At 38.9% G+C, this 21,875-nt stretch overlaps 1 protein-coding gene across 2 annotated transcripts in view; it reads right to left on the bottom strand.

The window, feature by feature from the left end:
• Positions 1–614: 614 nt before the first annotated feature.
• Positions 615–21,875, bottom strand: part of PPM1F (protein phosphatase, Mg2+/Mn2+ dependent 1F) — a 28,139-nt gene continuing 6,878 nt past the window's right edge. Inside the window, exons 2-7 of one of the 2 annotated variants that reach the window (XM_068412569.1) lie at positions 17,733–17,863; positions 13,579–13,778; positions 12,776–12,964; positions 11,461–11,604; positions 10,379–10,472; positions 615–9,232 (exon numbers count right to left, since the gene is read on the bottom strand). In XM_068412569.1, the coding sequence (XP_068268670.1) occupies positions 8,859–9,232; positions 10,379–10,472; positions 11,461–11,604; positions 12,776–12,964; positions 13,579–13,778; positions 17,733–17,863 (1,132 nt within the window). In that variant the 3' untranslated portion in view covers positions 615–8,858. The remainder of the gene's footprint in view (positions 9,233–10,378; positions 10,473–11,460; positions 11,605–12,775; positions 12,965–13,578; positions 13,779–17,732; positions 17,864–21,875) is intronic. The other variant, XM_068412570.1, reaches the window with a different exon arrangement.

The following is a 21,875-nucleotide window of genomic DNA, read 5'->3' as shown; positions in this document are numbered from 1 at the left end:
CCTTTCTTGAGGGTATGAACAGCAGCACTTCAGGAACAATGACACAGATTAGCTTAGCTTCCAAGCCATACTTATATTTTGAAAGTTACCATCCTTCTCAAAACTTCCTCTATGTTCCGTAGTAATTAAACCTAACGTACTCCAAGAATTCACTGTCCATCCTTCCATTTCAGCGGTTAAAGACCACTTCTTTAACAAGTATGCAAGCAAACAACAAATTGTCATGACCTCTGCTGCAATAGGGTCTTTCAGATCATTATCCCATTACTGTAAGACATTAGGTAGTACGCCAAACTTAACCTGCATTATTACTGTTGTTAGCTGGTAAAAAGAATGGAAGAAAACTTCGATCAAATCTATGAATTAAGAGGTACACAGTCCGTTTCTAAGATGGTTTTAGTGACATCATCTTTTCAAGTAAGCATGCTCTGTGATCCCAAGGATTGTTTCCTTCTAGTGCTTCCACTGGTCTCTTTTCCCAGAAAAGCCCTATGGAAGAAGGTAAGATTTGGTAACAGGGTAACCACTCAAAGATATGCAATATGACCACTGTGGATCCAGCTACTTGAAGTATTAGAATGAAAAATACATTTAAGAAAAGAAACAAACAATGCTTCGAATCACTATAGTTTATTAATACTTCAGAAACATCAGATCCTACAGTGGAGAGTTCTTACCCCCACCTGTTTCCAATCACTGCTTCGAAACAACTTCTTGCAATATGCAAATAGATACATGAGGCACTGTGTGAATACAAAAGTGACAATACAAAAAAACTCCAACAATTAAACCTCATGCAATACATACATACATATATATATATAAAAAAATATGGTAATGTAGCATAATACACACAAGCACTATTAGAACAATCCATGTAAATGAATGTACAATATGCATAGCATTTAATGATCAATGACAACAGGTTTCTGACCTGTGCACAAAACCAGCCAGCTTAAATAAGAGTTTTAAGATACTAGATAACTGGTTAAGCCACAGCTCATAAAACCTGCTGTACTGCAGCTTTTCTGCTCAGGGTCACAAGTGCAGATTAGCATACAAAATAAATAAGGACTACGATTCTACAACACTCGGCTAACAGCTCTTATTTCAAAGTCACTGGCCCTCTTACTTTCATTCAAGGTTCATTAGCCAACACAGTGGCAAGAAATGTGCCTAAAGCAACAGTTCTGTTCTTGTACTATTTTAATACTGATAAGAACACATATTTTTAAGTCAGCAGGAGTAGTTACAGAGGTCTAACTTACCACTAAATAAGGACAGGACTGAAGTTATCATACAGAGCAGACACTGAAGAATTACACTGACTGAGAGGTTGATGAGCCACGCGGCATGCTGCGTTACCAACCTGTCTGTTGGGTCAACTAGGGCAAGAAAGAGAGAGAACTGAAGAGGTAAAGAACATTAGAAAGCTTTCCCCTCCCCTCAAAACAGTGCAAATGTTTGAAAACACAAACAATCTGCAAGAACAAGGAAATAGAGACAATATTTCTGAAGTCCTGTATTCAGGATAAGAGTTACTGTTACCTGACATAAGCTTAAGTATTCCTGTGGAATTACATGCAAATAATAGGATTTTCTTCTTACACATCCAATACTGGTCAATGCCAAAGACACAACACTTGTTGTAGTCTCTTATCTTCCTAGCTGACATGGTACTTCCTACACTCTTGGTGTTGCAGGCCTCCCAAAGATCGGAACACATTTACTATGAACACAGATGAAATTAAAATTATAAAGTGGCAACTAAACTAACAGTCAATGGAGTTTACAGTCTAAGAAGCAACATTTTGGGGAGGGGGGCTGACAATGTAAAAGGGCATAAAAGAAAAAGAAAATTGGGAAGAGAATAAGGAGGAGACAGAGCAGGACTGCCTTTCAGAAGAGGAAGTTAAAAGTAGTTAAAGTAGTTAAGCAAGTTAAAAGTACTTGAAGTTAAAACTTCATACTGGCCCTTTTTTTGCCAGTATAAAGTTTTAATCCCCAACAAAATAAACATCTTGCAATTATTAACACACTGAAAGAAAAAAAAAAAAAGAAAAAAGAAAGCAGCATTAATCATCCAGTATTAAGCAAAATGCCTTTTCACAAAGTTAGAAAGGGTAACAAGAAAAAAAGGAAGTCATAGTATTTAACTGCCCTGAGAAGGTCCCCATAGGATCTCTCTAGTTTCCCAGCTATTACCTCTTTATCCTCAGACATCCAAAAGGAACCATCATTCCTTAGATAAAAAGATAAATACTTCCTGCAGGGAGTGATGGTCACACCTTCCAGCTCCATCTGCCAAAGCTACAAACCTTCCACATGCCTAATGTATTGCCACACAAACGATAATAAACTTCAAGAAGTTATCTGCTAGATGAGGAAAGACTGATGAAGTTCTTGTGCATGGAAATCCAGAACCATTTAATCATTAGCAAATTCAGCACTTGCTATATTAATATCCCCAGAAATTAGTAATCAGGCTTAATAGTTGAGAGAAAATTCAATAATCATAATCTAACTAGTCACAAAGCCCAGCTACATTCAGCTCCTTAGAAAGTTAAATATATCTTCTCTCTTCAGACTAAATAGCACATATCAACAAGACATGAAACCCTGACTGAGAGGAGTTTGTTAACAAAATAAAGCAGACATCACAAAGCAGCCAAATTAATTTGCTTGAAACAGCGGTTTTAAGCTGACAGTGCACTGCCAGCTCTTGTAGGTTGTTTTTTTTTATTCCATTGTTTGCATTCCAAGAAGCTTGAAAACATTTCTTTTCCTATTGATTTTGTCCTCTTCTGTTTGACAGAAGCTGCATCTTGCTAAATTTTCTATGCTGCCAACCCAGCTGTCTTTTGTTTATTTTTGTGTGTACCAGCAGCAGCATGCACAGCTTTGAAACCACATTACACTGGCAACGTTGAACACCTTGTGAATGTTCAGGCTCTGATGGGTCACACCAAAATAAAGGTTGAAGTGATCCTCTGTAAGATTTTGGTTTCCTGTTCTATTCAGAGAGAAGATTACCGCAAGAGCCTACCAGTTCAATTTAAGGTAGTATTAACTTTATCTAAAGTAAAATCCAAGAAATATATATTAAAAACCCAAAACATATGCAGAAAGTGGCTGGCTTAGGTCTTAGAGCTGTCAGTGCTGCAAAACAAATACTCAACAGGGCTGGCTGTTTCAGTGGCTTGATTTAGGAAAGCAGGGAAGACTAGCCTCTTGGTTTTGGTGCTCTCAGTTTTAAAGGTTATAACTAGCTTGGCAGAAAACCCATTGCTTTCCAGCACGACTATTCAAATGCAATCAGACCTGCTATAAACATGTGTTTAGAGAGAACACATAACTTAGCGTAGATTGGGAAGTTTTGCACTCATTTGAAAGCTCATTTTTCCCCCTCTCCAACCCTTCCTGAATGACATTTTGTCCATCAGGAGTTGTTTGCTCCTCAAAAAGGGGGAACGGACCATTACTTCCTAGTAGGACTTTGTCTGACAGCACAGGCCCAATTGTAAAAGGGACAGTAATAGAACTAAGCAGGGAAATTTAATTCAGGCTTAACTAGAGCTAAATTATATATGAATCATCTGCAATCTGCTCTGTTGTGGCTAACATCCCCCCACCTTCTCCCTAAAGCATTTGCTTGATACTTCAGTACTATAAGAATAGAAACAGACCATGTCTGGTGCTGCGCATTAAGTACCCGCATCCACAAGAATACGAGTAATTTAACCAACAGAGTCTCACTTACACAGAGTAGAGCTGCAATCTTAATTTAGGCTTTAAAACAGCTCAACTCTCTATGCCCTTTACAGACTGAAGGTATTTGCTGGTTACCTTTTGTGCAACGCCATTTAGAAATACCCACATTCCTCAGCCACTTGTTTTGGAACCACGTTTTTGTTAGTTTTTAAAGGATTGCCTGGGAGGGAAGTTTCAACCTCAAACAGCTGCTTTAGGCTATCAACTGAAAATGGGTTTTCCAGTGCAGACAGCCAACTTATCTCCAGAATTCAGAAAGCAAGAGAAGCACTTTTCCCAACATCCAACAAAAAAAATGGAAATTTTAGTGGCTTTTCATGACTGAAAGCTAATAGCACTGGAAATGCTTTTAAAAAGAGCAGTATCTCATCTGACTTTGAATTCAGATAAGTGTCTATTAAATGCTATTAAAGTCATCACTGTGATTAACGCTATTCAACTGCCAAATCTGCTGTAACCACTCCGTGCCCAATTACTCATCTTATGAGAGCTCACCAGCCGTATCGATTCATTAACACGCTTCATGGCATTTACTCGTGGCAGCGGCTGCACAGTGACCAGTAACTCCATATACTGAATGCGCCCTCTTAGCACTACCTTACACATAAGGATGTTTAGAAAAATCCATTTACTAGCATTAGCTTCCAAAACCGCGTTGAGGGGTCACAGTAAGTCACCTCAGATGCTTTTACTGTGATTCCTTCCTTGGCTGTTTGAAGACAGTTACCACATCTGAGTTTTGCCTTTTTAATGGGTGTGTTTCTAATTCTTTCAAGCACTGGTATTTCACTCTAAAGAACTGACATTTGTAGCTCTATTTTCCAGCCCACTTCCTTTTTAAAATAGGCATTAATAATACTTAAATGCGTTCCTGTCTCTCTCTTTCACTCCTCCATCACTCAGAGGGTGGATTTTACTTAACCTCCCTCTGTTCTAAAAATTTTCCTGCATTTCTATCCTCTGTATTCTCAAAAAAACCCGTAAAACCAACCCCCCAACAAATGTAATTTGTAAAATTGTAATCTTGTCTATGTCAGACCAAGAAGACTTCACTGTCTTAGGTATGTTTCTTTGTAGAAGAGGGCAGGGTAGGGAAGGGAAAGAAAGGTAGAAGTATGAATTACCCACAAGCAAAAGAGATGTTGGATACCCACTAAGCAGAATGACTAAGGCTAGTTTTCAATCAAGCACACAATACAAGAATTTAAGTGTGCTCTGTTGTAAATATGCAGGCTCCTTTAAGCAGCAATTTTTCTGATGCTGGGTGCTAAAATGCAGCAGCAGACATTCCTTTGGAGTCTAGTAAATTACGAACATACTTTCCTTTTTCATTGAACATTTGTCTTGAATCCTTCAGATAACTTCTACAGCTTCAAAGATTTTGGCTAGACTCATGTATCATTTTTGTTGCAGGCCCATCAGAAAGACAAGAAGGGAACAGGGAAATTAGTCAATTTGTCATTAGTCGACGTGACACTGGTGGACAAGTGTCAGTATATTGTAATGACACTGGGAAGGCCCAGAGAGGCGAGAGCATTCTCTCACCAAAATTACATACTATTTTTAACCAAAGGAGAGAAGGAAAACAGAACACCAGAAATCCAAGAAGTTTTAAGAGGAAAGACAAGAAAAGCTAATGTAGCAGATTAGTACTGTAAATTCAAAACATAGCACCTTTCCATATTTTGGACTATTTAGTTCAACTTCATACCTTCTGCTACAGCTCCTTCCCCTCTTCTCACCACCCATAGTAGTGGCACTTCTTGTAACAGTATTATGCATTCTAGGTGGTGGCTTCTAAAAGTGATATCAAAGTCACAAGTGAAACAAAAATTTGAGGTTGCCTTGCCATCCCAAGGATAAGACCATCCTGATGACCATTTTCAATAGAATTTTAAAAGTACACTTCCAAAATCCATACTTGCATCCTGTGTCATACTTTCATTACTGATTTACTATCAAATTGAAATGTTGGGTTTCCAGTTTAAAAAAAAAAAAAGTCTCTGTAGGTTTTGATCAGGCTGTCAAGAATACATAAGACATCTCCAAAACCAATTTTCCCCCCAAACAGTATTTGTAATTTTACTGTAGATGGCACACTGAGACTTAATTTATTCCACTAATAGGATACAAACTGCCATTTTTGACCCAGTTACAACTCCTATAGACCTGACCAGACTTTTTAAAGCTAGTAAGAAGACTCTGAAAATTACAGAAATATTTTTTTTCCTGCTGAAATCTGTATGAGTTCCCAAACACTATTCCTATCCACTCACATCTCAAAGAAATGAGGCACTAGGTCATTCAGAATGAAAACATCTATATAAGGGAACAGCTTCTCAGAATCCAGAATTTCTTCCCTAGAGCATAGCTTGAGAATTAAATTTTTTTATTACCACAGACAGCTTTCTAAAGGCCCATTTCACTTAGCTCCCAGCAAAAAAAAAGAAATCTATCAAATTTGAAACAAAAAAGGATATTCTCACATAGCTGTAAGTATCCATTGAAAGAATTCAGACTTTGTTTCCTCTGTAATGCACATCTGCCCCAAAAAGGTTGAAATAAAAGGATCATCACAAAGAACTTGGCTTGTTCAGCTCCCTCTATGTTTCAGGAAATTTGGCAAATTTTAGAAACTAAACCATACTATGAACTTTACCAACATTTCACACCTCCCTTCATGAACACAATAGCTTCCCTGTCTCCTGATAAACCTCAGATAGCAGTGAAATAAAATTCTGTATGATTCTTACTATATTAATAATGAGAACTATTTCCAAGACACCAAGAGGCACTAGTGGTCATCAGGATTTAGCATGACACTGAGTATCTTCGTTAGAAATCAAAGAGACAGGAGATGGTAAATCCAAAGGGATTACTATGCAAGTCTAAAGGCTTCCTTAACTGAAGTAGGTGCACTACAAAAATTAACACCTCCCCTACCAGGATGCCATCACAGAAAGCCTTCCCCACATATTTTAGGACAGCAAAATGTAGGATGGAAAAGTGCTTGCAACCTTCTCAGAGGAAAAGCTCCTGTTGTTGCATAGCAAAACAAGGAAGCCACTGTCTGAGTTGCCATGTAATGAAACGGCAGCTCACTGAGGAGTTTCTATGTTAAACCACGCGATCATCCATAGTAACCCAGCCAAAAACTCAAGTCACTCAGGTAACTGCATTGCCCCACACTAGCTAACGATTCGGAGACACTATGGACATAAACAGTGCTGCTCTGTGCTTCCTTTTAGCCATCTCAACTCTTCTACCTAAATTTCTTCTCTAAGCAACATTAATGTTCAACACATTTTAATCAACAGGACTGACATATTGCAATGCCATGTGCTTCTAAATTAGGCATACAATCTTGCTGCCAGATGTAAAGCACTTCTTGTTTAGATACAGAAATCACTAACACATTTACCATTGAGCCTTCAGATCTTGTTGAGTCCTGCTAGCCAGGCAAGACAAAACACAACCAGAGGCTCGAGCACGTAATGGATATAACAGTCGCACAACAACATACACATTTAACTAAGAGTCTTTCAGCCTTCACTGTAGCTTCACATCTCCTTAGAAAGTTACTTAGACCCCAAAAATTCATGACGCATGGCCAAATTAACCATCTATTAATCAAAACCTGTTACTGAACTGTTTCTGGTTTGTGTTATGAAATTTTCTTGTGAAGGTCAGAAGTGTATTTGTTTCTAAATGAAAGTCATTATGACTCAGATTGTTACTTTATAATTAACTAACTAGAGCTTTTTGCATGGGGCAGGGGGTAAGCCACAGTAAGTATTGTGAAGCTTTTACTTCAAGCCACAAGATTTGGCAACAGTGAAAGAGATGTTTTCTTGAAACCTAGTTCCCACTAAAATCATTCACAAAAATGAAACATTTAAGTGCATTAAACATTAGTATTAATGAAATAAAAAAGTCACATTTTAAAAACACTATAAACTGGCTCACCAGACTATGACAGGAAGCCAGTAATCCTTGGGTGAAATATTTAAGGCACTTGAGGGTAGTCAGTTTTTAAAACCAGATAATAAAGACAGAACCACTTTAAAATTCTAATTTAAATAAAAACCACAACAAAATAAAGTAACACTGCAAAAAATTCCTCCAACTGTAAAGTTCAGTAAATAAACAAATAAACACTTAGAATAAAAACAAAATTATCATTTGTTACAGTACACTAAAAAGTGGCAGAAACAGAGCATATTTAACTGCTAGAGCATATATACTGTAACGATCTCTCTCAAATACAATAACATGGGTCCTTTCTTTTCAGGTTGCCAAATTGCCAATAAAGCATGTTTGTTAGGGAGAAATAATCCAGTGCAGTTAAATATTGGATTCCAGTTTATAAACCAGAGCATCCCAGAAAGCAGCTGATTTTGTATCATTCTGCCTGGGATATTTCTAGCTAGCTTTCTTGCTCTTTTTCTGGAGCATTCAGCTTGATTTTCTCCTCTCCATATGCACAGAATTAAATGTCTCTGAATAAAGAGGCCGCATCATTCTTGTAATATCATCTTTGGTACAAAACAAAAGCAACTTACACAGCATAATGGTGTCACCCAGTGTCTCACACACCAAGCCTGTTCCTACATACCACACACAGTAACAAGCTTTTCTGGGATGGTGACAGCTTCTCTCCTCCCAATCTCCAAAGTAACATCACAATTAAATACAACATACAGCATTCTTTTTAAGCACTAATTTAAATTTTCACTCAGAATTCACAAACAGGTATTCTCACCCATTAGCTTATATATATTATAGTTTCTTACCACTTCCAGGGCAGAGGGATATGACCAGCAGCCCTGGGACACACTTTAGAAGTCTGCTCCCAGAGACAAAATAGCTGTACAAATCTCTACGTTTGCTCAGTGTTTTTTGAAGGGAGGGGGAAGAAAGGCAAAGACAAGCGGGAACTCAGTAAAAGGAGTCTTGCCTTTCTGTTAAATGTTTGTCCTTTTGTCATTTTTTTCCGACATGTTTTGCCTATTCTGTTAGAGGCTTCTTCAGTGGAAAGCAGTTCCTTACGTGAACTTACTTGAACGTTCTGGATTAAGCAGATTTTGTCACTGTGTGGCTGCTGCCTCGCAGCTGAGGAAGTTAAAGGGTGAGCTCCGAGCATCACCACCAGCCCCAAGGCTCTTAGGGTCTCTGAGACAGTCTGCCAAGATGTCCTGAGGATCCCTCAAGAACACCACTAGAACAGTGATGTTATCACTGGATCCATTTTCCTTCGCAGCAGCCACCAGTCTTTCTGCTGCTTTGAGACCCACTCCTTTGGTTTGCATTAGATGATCTAGGACCAAATCTACAACCTCGTATGGCTTGATAGCATCAAAGAATCCATCGCAGGCTAGGAGCAAGTAATCTTCAGAACCAGTCAGCTCAAATGAACCTCCATCTGCATCACCAGAGATGTAGGGTTTCTGACATATGTCTCCTAAGACAAACAATCAAAACAAAGGCTTTACTACTTCAAATGTAAAGATTTACTTCTTCACACACCAATTGCTTTTACCATCCTCAATGACAGCCAAATCGTATGTGAGAGGTACCTGATGCAGAACAAGAGCAGGCCAAAGCTATGCAATAAGCATGGAAGGCCTTTGTTTCTTCAAGAACGCTTGGAACCTACCTAAATCCAGTGGGTTTCTAAGGAGTTACTCTAATTCATGCTTTGCTAATTTTCCAGGGAAACTAAGGAAATTATTTCAAAGTTTTTATATCTCTGAAATATATTTGTGCAAAGAGGTAGTCAGGCCTTCATTTTGCAGGTGTGCCTCTAGTACAGGCTTCAGAATGCTGTGAAAGTAAGATTTTTCTTAGCTATCCAGATATACAGCACAATGCCATAAGAATCTGCTCATTGTCTTTAGTTCATCAGTTTCATATGGACATACTTATTAAACATGGGTTGCTATTGATACAAATAGTATTATACAACTTAATACTAATTTGCTTCCACTCATCCATTACAGTTATCTACTGTACTTGCCCAGGGTCTTTTCTCTTTTTGCCCTAATTGGCGAGTAGCAAAGTAAGCTTGTTTAATAGGATTCTGGAATGCTACAATTAAAATGCCCTACATTGCTGGATATGTGCGATTTGAAGGAGGATGCAGCAATCTGACTTAAGAACTGCAGTCAGGAGAAAGATATATTAACAATAAAGCGGACAAAAAAACCCCACAAAGCAGACATTCAGGCACATAAAAAAGGCCAGATGAACATTTATTACTTCCTCTACTTTTACAAATTACATACGTTTGTTAAGCTACTGTAGAACACAGTATCAAAGACGTTTACAAGAAGCAAAAGACTTAGAAGTATAAAAGATTTAGGACTGTCATGGTTAGTATGTAAAATAAAACAGTATTCTATGCTTATGGTAAAACCAATAAGATTATATAGCTGCAAGCGATGTAAGGTATATAGCTGTAAGCTACCTTTATGGCAAAGACAGTGAGGGTGGTTTACTATTTGGTCAATGCTGAGCAAAACATCATTTACAGTAAAAATACAGTCTCAGGTGGTGTATTTTAATCGAATTTAACCTGAACTATGCTAATTCTGATGGTTTATCTTACCAATTGCTCTGGAAACAGCCAAGGTACCATTAACCCGCCAGCAGTCCATATAGGTTACACAACCACCCAGAGTCTCAATACGTGCTCTCTCATCCTGAAAAACAGTAGAATACAATTTTTATACTGAAAGCCTACCCATGGCTTACTGACCTTTTTGTTATCCAATCAAAGAGGAAAAAAAAGATAAAACACAAAACCAAGAGCTGCTTCAGCTTCTGTATTTATACTATGAATATAGCAAACACGTATATCAGAATCTAGCTCAGAAACGTGCACTTTACATTAGTGGAAACAACTCACCTACTTCCCAATCACACCATGGCTTGTCCATAAAAAAACAGAATTCTTAAGTTTTTGTATCGTCATGTTCTTTCCCACATAGATGAGTACCCTTTCCTGCCACTTCTTCCCATCCCACACAGCAATTGGGTAAATATATACATATTTGGAATAAGATATAAGATAACTAGACCATGTGACAATAGCATTTGCATTGATACACCTTTAACTACTCACTTAGTACAAATATTCGTGCTATGAAGGCAAAGGGTCATGCAATTCTATCTAAACACACAAGATCCCCATCAAGTTTCATATAATAAGATATCTGCCTATTTAAAATCTATAGAAAATGCATATACTAAGCCAGTTAGGCTAGTAGATTATCATTAGCTTTTGAATGACAGTCTAGCATATTATGAAAGACTTGCATTATGCTAACATTTTAAATAGCTGTTAATCTCAAATTAAGAAGTTAATTTATAACAAGCAGTTTTAAATTCACACACCAAAAAAAATCCTGTGAAAGTCTTTAATTACTACAAATTTTGAAAAGATAGTCTGAGCAGGAACTGAAGTCAGGACTACCAGTACCATCAGCACTTTCAAGGGGGCATAGTTGTAGGATCACCTTTTCAAGACACAGGAGTGGATGGAAAAAAAGAAATCGTCAATTCTCTGAACCCTACCATGCAATATATGTAATTATGTAAAGCACCAAACACTTAAGAAGGCTTGATCCCAAAAGGTTTCAAGAGAGATTCTGACAACACACACGAGAGGAAAAAACAAGTCACACTTACTTCTCTTTCTGGTTTGTGAGGTTCCATCAACGTCACAGCTTTTCCTCGCTGCACAAGCATTACCTGCGAGTCCCCTAGCCATGCTATGTGTAGCTTGTTCCCCACAATCAATGCAGATACACCTGTTGTACCACTCCGCAGCTTCTACAGAAGAAAGCGGGTATGTTAGGTGAATATTCAACAAGCCCTGCTAAGTTACATGGCAATATTGTAAACCTAGGTTTAATCACACTTAAATGCAGCAGAGCAGACCTGCCAATCACAATTCAGGTACCTGAAAAAAGGTACAAGATATTATGCAGACTTGAAATAAACTATTTACACATTCTAACGTGCAGACGACTAATACTGCCTCTGTTATGTTCTTCCTTCTCTCCTATTAATTCCAAAACTGATCTAGGAGACTAAGACCTCTATCATTCAAAACACAGAGACACACAGAAAAGAAAGAGGATCTGAATTTCAGTAGTAGGAACATTTCACAAACAAGCACAGGTCTCCCCAGTACCTTTCACATTCTCCACTCTACCACTAGCAACTACAGACACCTTGCTCTGCATACATCTCCTTATCCTTAGGTGTTTAGGCGAGGATGTCAACAAAGGAAGGAACCTAACTGTCCTAGATGCCCTGTAAAGATTAGTGAGAGTCAGACCTCATGAAGATGCTGGTCCCTCTTTTGTACCTCATTGACAGAAATTAATATATTAACAATGAATACTTCCATATTCAGTAACTGCTATAATAAAAGAGTTCTCATTAAACTGAGTAATAAACCATCCTCCCATTATGTAGTTTTGAAGAAAAAATGTTCATCATACCAACTTGATTCAAAGCTGATCAGTAAGCTTAATGAACTGAAGAGTCTGATTTAAATCATAAAATACATTTTTCATCTTACAACCACCTGTGACATCAATGGTGGGACAAGAAAGAGGAAGATAGTACCATATTATCAGGAAGAGAGAAACCTCTTTTCCAGGTAAAAGGTAGGACAACAGAACATCTAGAGGCTGCCTAATTCAGGCAAAGAGGCAGCAGAGTGTTCCTCTCAAATAATTGGTATGTCAGGATGATTTAAACCACTTAACACTTCTTTTCAATCACTCATCTTGAACTTGCAAGCACTGTCATTTTGTTTTTCCTCAAAAAAAGAAATAATTTGGTCAAAGTAAACCTTTACATGTAGCATAATTTCATAAAGAAGTCAGTGATTCAAAGAAACTGTACTGCCAGAATTTTCTGGATAATACCATGTTGTCCAACAGTTCTCAGTGTCATTTAAATACAATGGAATTAATCTCTACCCACTCACTTCTCTTTTGGCTTTGAAAAGAAACATTTCATCTGTCTTCTGGAAAGAGCATTTTAAGGCCTCAGCTGGATTCTTAACAATCTCTTCGTGTAGTCCAACATTTACATGTAAATGGGTTGCTGAATAATTGGCAGCATCCACTCCACCATGGCCATCAAATACCGCAAAGTAAGCGCGATCGATGTCATCCTTTTGCGGGGAGGGAGAGAGAGGAAGACACATTCATGTTCAAAACAAAAATAGCTCATAGACTGGTACCAGCAAGCAAAGAGTCTTTATTCTGGGCTTTCCTCCATACAACATTGCACAGGTAAGGGCAATTTAAGTCAGTTTACCATACGCAAAATGGATAAAATGGGTACTTTGCAGGGGAATTACTTTTCTTTGTTTGCCATTAGTCATTTAATATCCTTGAAAATAATCTGGAATTGAAACAGCAGAGAGCTGGTTATGTAGACCCACTGCAGCTTCATTAATTGGCACCTGTACAACTGCTGTCTCCCCCCTTTTTTTCTTAATATATCAGTTACCTCTGTCACAAGAACATTGTAATTCCAGCAACATAACACTAGGTGAACTTCCCATCTCCCTATATCACTTATGACATGAAACCCAAGGTCAGAAGATCCTTCTTTATCAGGGCAGTAGTTAGCCCCTAGCAATCTGAGTCAGTAAGTCCTTGCTCCACCACACACATGATCAATAACTTGTGGCAACAAATTCTTACCATTTCACAGATCATCATGTTTACAGGAATGCTGAAAAGCTAACAAACTGGCCTCCCCAATTTTGTCCAGACTTACTGATAAACCAAACAGCTGATTGAACTCTGGGAGCAGAACGTGGCGGTCCTCCATTTTCCGTCGAGTGTTACGTATGGCGTGGATGGAAACAAGCAGGAACCGCTTCAGTGGTCTCAGTGGTGGCAACTGCTTCTGCCACTCAAAGCAAACATCCCGAAGCTTGTTAAAGAAGCAGCGCTGCAACGACTCTCCATCCAGCACTGACAGCACAAAGACAAAACAATTAAGTTGTGTGTCCCATTTTCCTACATTACCCCATCTTTCGTCCTGCCTTTCCTTCAAGTTTCTTTCCTTAGAGCTACATACACACATTCAGCACTCTGCCTTTACAGGCTCTGCAAGAATTAAAATAGGCTCCTGAGAATAATGTGAAGAGAAAGTTGCAATGGAAACAGTATAACATTAAGGAGAAGAGCAGCTTCTTTACTTACTAGCTCTCTTTCAAAACAGAGGCTTATCAAGTGGGTGATTACATCACAAAAATCATAACAAAGACCCAAAAATCAGCCATATTAGACATAAATGTTATTATTATGTAAGTAAAATGCACAAGATATAATGGTAGGAGTGCACCCTACCAAAAAAAAAAAAAATAAAAAAAGGAAATAAGCAGGCAGAAAAGCCTTCAAGATAAGAGACTGCTGTTGTCTTGGACACAAGGGTTGAAAAAGCATTAGCCTGGCTTTGCATCAGGTTATGTCCTACTGAACCACTTCCACTGAAACAACAAGGAAGTCTGAGAATGTTTTGCTGAGGTCAATAGCTCAACTCATAGCTGAGCTGAACAGATTAGAATTTTAAGCTGTTGTCTTTATCTGTTTAAATACACATGGTTGTAGGAGCTAGAGGGACAGAAGAACACTTCCGCCACTTTCCTGCTTTGTCATTACAGAGCAGAACTGTAAACACCCATTGAGCATAGTGTGAAAAGCTCTGGCCAGACACTCAAATCCTTTACTGGATATGTCCCAAAGATCAATTAATCCAAACTTATTGTTCATCAGACTGAATGGTTTGGTGCTTGGCATTGTGTCTAGTTTGCAATGCAGTCTCTCTCAGAATAGGTAATAATTTAAAGTTTTGTTATTTGAGCAAGAACCCTGCCTCAATGCTAAATCAACTAACTTCAAAAAGCATTGAAAAGATCATCTATAGAGCAAAAATAATTTGCTGGTCACTAATGTGTTTCCTAAAGAACTGCAGTGTATGAACTATCATCTTCCCTATTTCTATTTTATCCTGATTCCTGCTAACACTGCTAGTATTAAAGCTTCCTCAGAATTCCTTTTTATAAGTCCTGGTTCTCAAGCATTTCTTTTTCTCAGCAGCACTGGATGGCCAGCTTCAGATGCATCTCTGGGCCTGGAGAATTGAAAGCTTAAATTTAAACACAGATCTTTGATTAGCAGTCACTACATATTAACCAAAACTACTTTTGGTTTGCTTAATATGCAGGTGTGAATGGGCAAGATATTAAAACCTTTAAATATTAAGTCATCCCATATACAAATGTAATTAAATAGGACAGCATCTTAGCCTTGTCTACAGCTATTAGTTTACATATTTGTAAATGTCTTGACTAATACTGACCAGAAGACTTGGACACACATTGCTGTTTAAATATTAAGCTTGTGAAATCTGACATAGAATTTAGTACCTCAACACCAGAAATTTTTCTGCAGGATACCACATCAAACAGTGGTATTCATATAGGCACACATACATACCTTGCTTTTAAATAATCACTTCCCTTGCATTCCAAGAATGCTTTTTTGCCAGAGAGTTATTATTGCAATGCAGGAAGAGGGAGTCCATACTGTGCTGTAGCACAAGGAACACCCTTCTTTCTAGTTGTACAGTTAAAGTGATGTAATAGTCGTTACAAGACAGGGAAAACAAGTACAGTCCAAACGTGCAGAGAAATTAATGCCTTTAAAGTAGATACTCCTTGCTGAGATTAGGCGATGCAAGTACCTCAAAGTAAGTAGATTTCCATAATGTTCAATAGGGGAATAGTGAATAGCAATTTGATCTAAATGACAATGGTGACACAAGAATGAAAGAAACATAAAATAGAGAGGAATATACAAGATGGAAATTAAAGAAGGTTTCAACCATGAGAAAAGGGAAATGCCACTACTCCTTGGCATTTGTCAACAAGGAGTAGTGAGAGAGAACCTGAACTAGTTCAAGATGGAACTCGTCCCAGGATTTTCTGACTTTGCCTGTGCTATCTTAAAAGTAGACTCCAATCCTGTATCTTTATGGACTTTAGAGTAAAACAGCAGCATGAATTATTGTACAAGTGTCACCAGTATAATGTAACCATAAAGGATTCCAGAGACATTAGATGCTTGTGACCAAGAAAATATCCATGTCCTATCAAGTTCTTCATTACTTACTGTTTCTAAACATTATAATTTCTTAGCTGTTCAGACGAGGTTCACTAACTGAAGGTCCACAGGCCCAAGATTTTCATAAGACCCAGAACTAGAAATTATAATCCTAGGCTCACAAATATGCAGCAGTTCACATCTTATCTTACTGCTACAGTTCACCTCAAAGATAATTACATGGGAGTCAATGAAAAGTCCCCAGCAGAGTGACTGCAAGATGCTCTGATGACCAGTTTCCAGCTGCTTTGTGAAATATTTGTGCTGAAAACCTATGTAATTATCATATGTGGGTTACAATATGCTGTTTCTTACTTTCCTATAAAGGTTGAGCGATAGCAAATAAAGATACACTACTGGAGCACAGTCACAATGCAGTAAGATACAATTCTCTCTGATGTAAGGGAGATAATAAGCAAGATGCTTTTATATCACTTTTGACAGTGGTATATCTTACCACATGCTTTACAGTCATTGCTGCAAAGATAATATAGAGCTTCTTTACGAAACAACTCTTCCCATGCAAAGTGCTGGAAACTTGCTACATCTCTCCATACATATGAAGGCTACAAACGTCAAGGCAAGGGATGAAATATCCAGGGTGCAGCAAGACTGGAGGACCCCATTAAATGTGTTCCCCCTCCTGCCGTTTCAGACTTGTAGGTGAATACTGAAATGGGCTTCAGGAAAGCGTCCTATCCTGGCCATTACCAGAGCTCTGCTTGGAGACACATCCTCTGGGGTGTGCTGAACCACCCCTCAAGTCACCCTAGGGAAATGGAAGGGTGAGTATTCCCCCTCAGAGGATAGCCTAGCTTGCCTAAGACATCTCTCCTCCATTTTTATCTTTAACTCTGCCTGCATTCTGCTCCATTTAAATTCTTGGCACTGGGACTGAAGGTTTGGTGAAGTCTAACGTTAAACACTTCAGCATGTAAATGCAATAGGACCATCTGTTACACAGGGCACAAACCCAGTAGTACTCAGTCACCAAGGTCTGTTCTCTCTCCAATTCACTCAGACAGGACAAAATGCAGGCATTGGGCAGAAGACATATGCATCAGGTTCTTCATCCCTCAGCATCCCATCTTTATAGGGGAGGGTGGAAAGAGAAGAAATAATCGATAAAGACAGAGACTATTGAGAAACTTGCCAAGAGAAAGATCCAGACTTTCAAGAGGTTCAGGTTGTGGAAAGGGCACAGGTCCCAAAATCTGGTTCCCAAGAACAGACAAAAGCAAGATAGATTATATGGATAAATTTAAGGCGTCAGCATGGCTGCACAATAGCAACTGTGATGATGTCAATGTCTAAACATAGGAGTAATTAGCTAAGGTCAATCTACCAAAGAGAAAAGGGCACTTCAAAAATATAAGAGGTTATTAACTTAAGATAGGAACTGAACCAGTTCAATTTAAGTGAAATTATACAATGAGGAAAAGAAAAGTTCTTAACTGGTTCAGTTCAGGAAGTATGTGGGGACAGTCATTAATTCTTTTTGGGAAAAGAAACTCTCTTCCTATTCCAGAAAGCCGACCCACACAGTCAGTATGGGGCTCCAGACATCACGTTTGCATCTTGCCCACAAAACTAGCATAGCTACCTTTCATCCCACAGATACCCAGCAGGAGCAAATAAAAGTTCTGTTCTCTGCTGCTTGCCAGACAGCCTAACCAAATATTCTGGGAAACATTTCAAAACACTGAAGTCTTCCAACAGACAGCCTCTGGGAAAACCACAGAAGGAAAAATGTCTACTTACAGGTGAACCTTTCCTCATCTCCTTCTCCCTCTGTTTCCACACCTTGCTGCTTAAATTCAGTCAAGTCTGTTTGGAGGACTTCATCAACTGCAGCGTGGATCAATGATGCTGCAAGAAGTGGTGAAACACCTCTGCTGGTAAGAAAAGGAAGGGAAAGCAAAACAGACTGCATCAGTTGAAACTGAGCTACAACCTCACTGTTTATGGCTGGTGACCTCAGAATCAGAAAGCATTACACACAATCAGTAATTTCAACTTCATTAGTAAACTAGTAGAGGAAACCATATGTTCAATATTTATTCATACAAATCTTTAGTAAGATCTTCAGTTAGACAACTGCTTTCTCAAGAACACAAAGAGGAAGAAGCATATGAATCATGTTTTCAAACTGTTGCCTCACACTCCAGTCGCAGATGGTACCTCCTTCTTTGAGCTCTCGGATGGGAATTGCTACCTTCAATTCTAGTGTCTGAACGCAAACATTTTGTTTCTACTCACTACAGAACGTTCCTTGCTTGCAGTCAACTGTCTCCCCACAGACAGTATCAGGATCTCTGCATTGTGGTACACGCAAATCTCCAAAAAGGTTACTTAAGACTCCAGTTCCCTTCCCTCCACAAGAAAAGTCATGGTCAGTACTAACCAACAGCCCTCTAACACCCAGTTTCTCCTGACTGGAAGTTCCCCAAAGAAATCACCCAGGAAGAAGGTGCAAAGAGTTGGCACTGGAGACTAGGCTAAGAAAAGGCTCCAAGACTTGCGATTCAGCTGAAGCTTTTAGGTAAGCATCTAGAAGACAATAATGCTACATGACCTACACACCCGCTCCTTTTTACTCAAGGCTTTATGCAAGCTCTGTGCTTTCTAGGAAGCACATACTTGCTATAGTGCTTTTGAATCTGTAAACAAATAAGCCCCATCCAACTTTAAAATAGGGCTACTAGAAAATAACTCTTTTATACTCACTATATTCCCATGGCAGGCACTAACAATTACAACACATAACACACATTCCAGACATTTTCTAGGAGCACAATGAAGAATAAGCGTGGATGTCCATAAAAAGCATTTTATCCATTGTTCACGGGAGTGCTTGATACCCACAAAGTATCAAATCATACAACCAAAGCAAATAACACATTAAGGCACCTGCAGCAAGTCAAGGACAAGAGACTTTTGTCAGGAAACATTTAGGCAGTCCTGCATAAAACTGGTTGGCTACAGAACAATAAATGGTGGAACAACTGGTCTCTGCAGAGGTTCAACAGAGATGACTGGTTTTGTGCATACAGAAGGGCGCGGAAGGGAAGGCCGTGAGGTTTTAGATGCCAGTGACAACACGCTGAAATGCATTTGCCATTGTGTTTCTCAAAGAGCGGCCTTGTCACATCCTCACAGCCATGTACTAGTACCTCCTGTGGCAGCAAACAGAAAGCATTGTGTTAGTCAGCAGGCTGCCAACAGAAGCGTGTTTTATGCTGCGCATTCTGTAGCGGTGATGGCCTACTTTAATGAGTCATTTCGGTACTTCAAATAGACGGCAACGTGTTTGCAGTCCTTTCAGTGCTAGCTGCAGTCATATCACATCAAGGAAAGGCAGAAATTGGCTTTTTTTCGTTTTGTTTTTCAGGCTAATGCATTGAGGGCAGTCAGTTCCTTTCCTACTCAAAAGGAACTTTTGTTACTTAAAAGTAACAATGCCTGCTTATAATCACTGACACTAACAGACAACCTTTTAAAAGGTCAGGCAAGAAACACATTTGAAACAGATATGGCAAACCCCCCCCCCAAAAAATCCTGCTTCCCGTTTTTGTTTGTATAGGTGAAAAAGAAAGGAATATGAAAATACAAGCCACACTACGTCAGATGTGTAACTGATGCTGCTGAAAGTCAGAAGCTTTAGTTAAAGTAGGTTTCAGCTCCAAGAACAGAGACAAAAAATATGAAGTGAAACAGCTATGCATTTCAATGCACAGTGAGAGCCACAGCTTCAGTCACCTTCAGCATTTCTCTGCTATGCTGGAGCAAAAATTCAAATCTAGCTTGGGTTTCCAGCTCGGCATCGGAAGAGGGCTTAATGCTTTGATTTTAAACTTCACAGACTTCTGCTTTCCAGAGCCCTGACTTGCTGAACTGGGCCCATAAAAAGAAGTTTAAACAAAAGGCAACATACTAAGTGCTATAATGCACAAGTCCTGTATAAACCTCTGCTTACAGGATGCCTGTAACAAAGAAAAGGTTTACAAGTTATTATGTCACATCCTTCAACTTTTTACAGTTGCCACCCAGTTCCTAAAAAGGAAATTCAGAGATTCCTCAGTACTGATATGCTTCATTGAGCTTTGCTTCCTATGCATTTCCTCCCTCTCCACAGTTTTACAAATCTATACAAAGAAAATGCTTGCTTATTGGGATTTTGTTTGTTATGCAGCCAGCAACAACAACATTTGAGCAGTTGATTCTGACACATTGACAAAAGATAAAATAAAAGCCTAAAAGATGACCCTACCTATGTAGTTCAACCTCAGTTCCAAACAGAACATATTTGTTGATTACTTTATGAACTCTTAATATTGGTCCTACCATATTGGTAAGCCTGTTTTTTTATTCAAGCTCAGGTAAATGGAGCTCCAAGGCAATGGCATCTTCCATTCCATTTAGATGTTTACTGGTTCTAATTTAATCCTCTACATCAGAGACGTCAAGAGTTAACAAAATATATAATTAAAGAAGACTAAGAACTGCTTGTTTAGTTGAGAGCTACAAGGTCTCACTTGGCTAGAGAGCATCTGGAAACAGGCACAGTACCTATGGTAACCAGTGTAAAAGTAGAAGCCCACTGCAGTTACCATAACAGACTTCAAACCTTTTCTGTAAGCAAGGAAGGATGTCACTTACTGTTAAAATCTTCCTTTCAAAGAAGCCCAAGACACCCTGCTGACAGGCTGAACCAAGCATAATTTAGTCTTCATGAATCAGAAGAAATACTGTCGCTGTTTCCTAAGTGGGAAAACAACTGTGTTGGCAAGAAGAGGGAAGCTGGTGGGGTGTGTTACGTGGAAAGGATGTTACCTTCTCTTAAGAGAGTCTTAGAAGAAACGTGTCAGCCCCATTTCTACGACACATGCAACACTAATTACCCAGCCTCAGCCTACACAGGCTAGTAGTAAACAGACTTAGAATTAATTTGCTACAGGCTATTTCTTTGCTAACAAAAAGGGGTGTGTTTTGACCACAATAAAAAAAATATTTTAAAAGAATTAATGCATGTTGTAACAGTGCAGATGAGGCATTATAGCTTCACCACCAGCTGAAGTCAGATCGCCAGTGGCTGGAGCACGGAGTTCATATCCTCCAGTCACTTCATGGTAAAATATAAGCCTCATTTTAAAAACTTGAGTATAGACAAAAGTGGTAAGTCAAAGAGTAAAGCAATACTTATGCTAATGAAGAACACACTTAAATTTATATGCCATCCTCCTCCTTGAAAGATTCTGGACTACCGGACACATACAGTATTGTTAAAAGGAGCTACGCAAAGCTTCTGCTGATATACATACCTGTGGGCCAAACTAAAGTTACACGCCGAAGTAGAAAGCAATTACGACATTTTGCATAGTTTAGATTTGGCACAAGTTACAGAACAGTAGTTACTTCTTGTTCACCTTGTTTCTCCTCTGCAATACAATTTACTTCTCTATTTTCTTCCACTTCAAAAGACCACCTGTCATGCCATCACAGCCACAGTGTATTCATATATGTCAGATCAAGCATAAGACTGTTACTGACCCCTTACATATCAGCCTTCAGAAAGTAAAGACAGAATATACACAAATCTCCTTAGTAAGCAGAAACCCTAGTAAGATCACTTATTTGGTTTTATTTGGGTCATTAAACCCCCAGTACACTCGCAGTAAATGTAGCAGAGAAGTCACCAGTTCAAAGATGCCCCCCACTCTTCTTCCCCTCAAATTTCAGATGGTATATTCGGAAGTCTCTAGTAAACAGCTTTGTGGGCAAGGGGGAAGCATCCAGAGCATCAAACGTCAGGCCACCACATTTCATGCAGAGCCTCCACTTTGACTACATTCTTTTCCAAAGGCTTGAAAACAGATGACAGCCTTTCTGTTGTGCTCTATGCCC

The sequence above is a fragment of the Nyctibius grandis genome, chromosome 14 (assembly GCF_013368605.1).
Source record: "Nyctibius grandis isolate bNycGra1 chromosome 14, bNycGra1.pri, whole genome shotgun sequence".
Taxonomy (NCBI): domain Eukaryota; kingdom Metazoa; phylum Chordata; class Aves; order Nyctibiiformes; family Nyctibiidae; genus Nyctibius; species Nyctibius grandis.
Note: the sequence above shows the minus strand (reverse complement) of the source record. Positions and strands in the feature narration are given on the sequence as shown.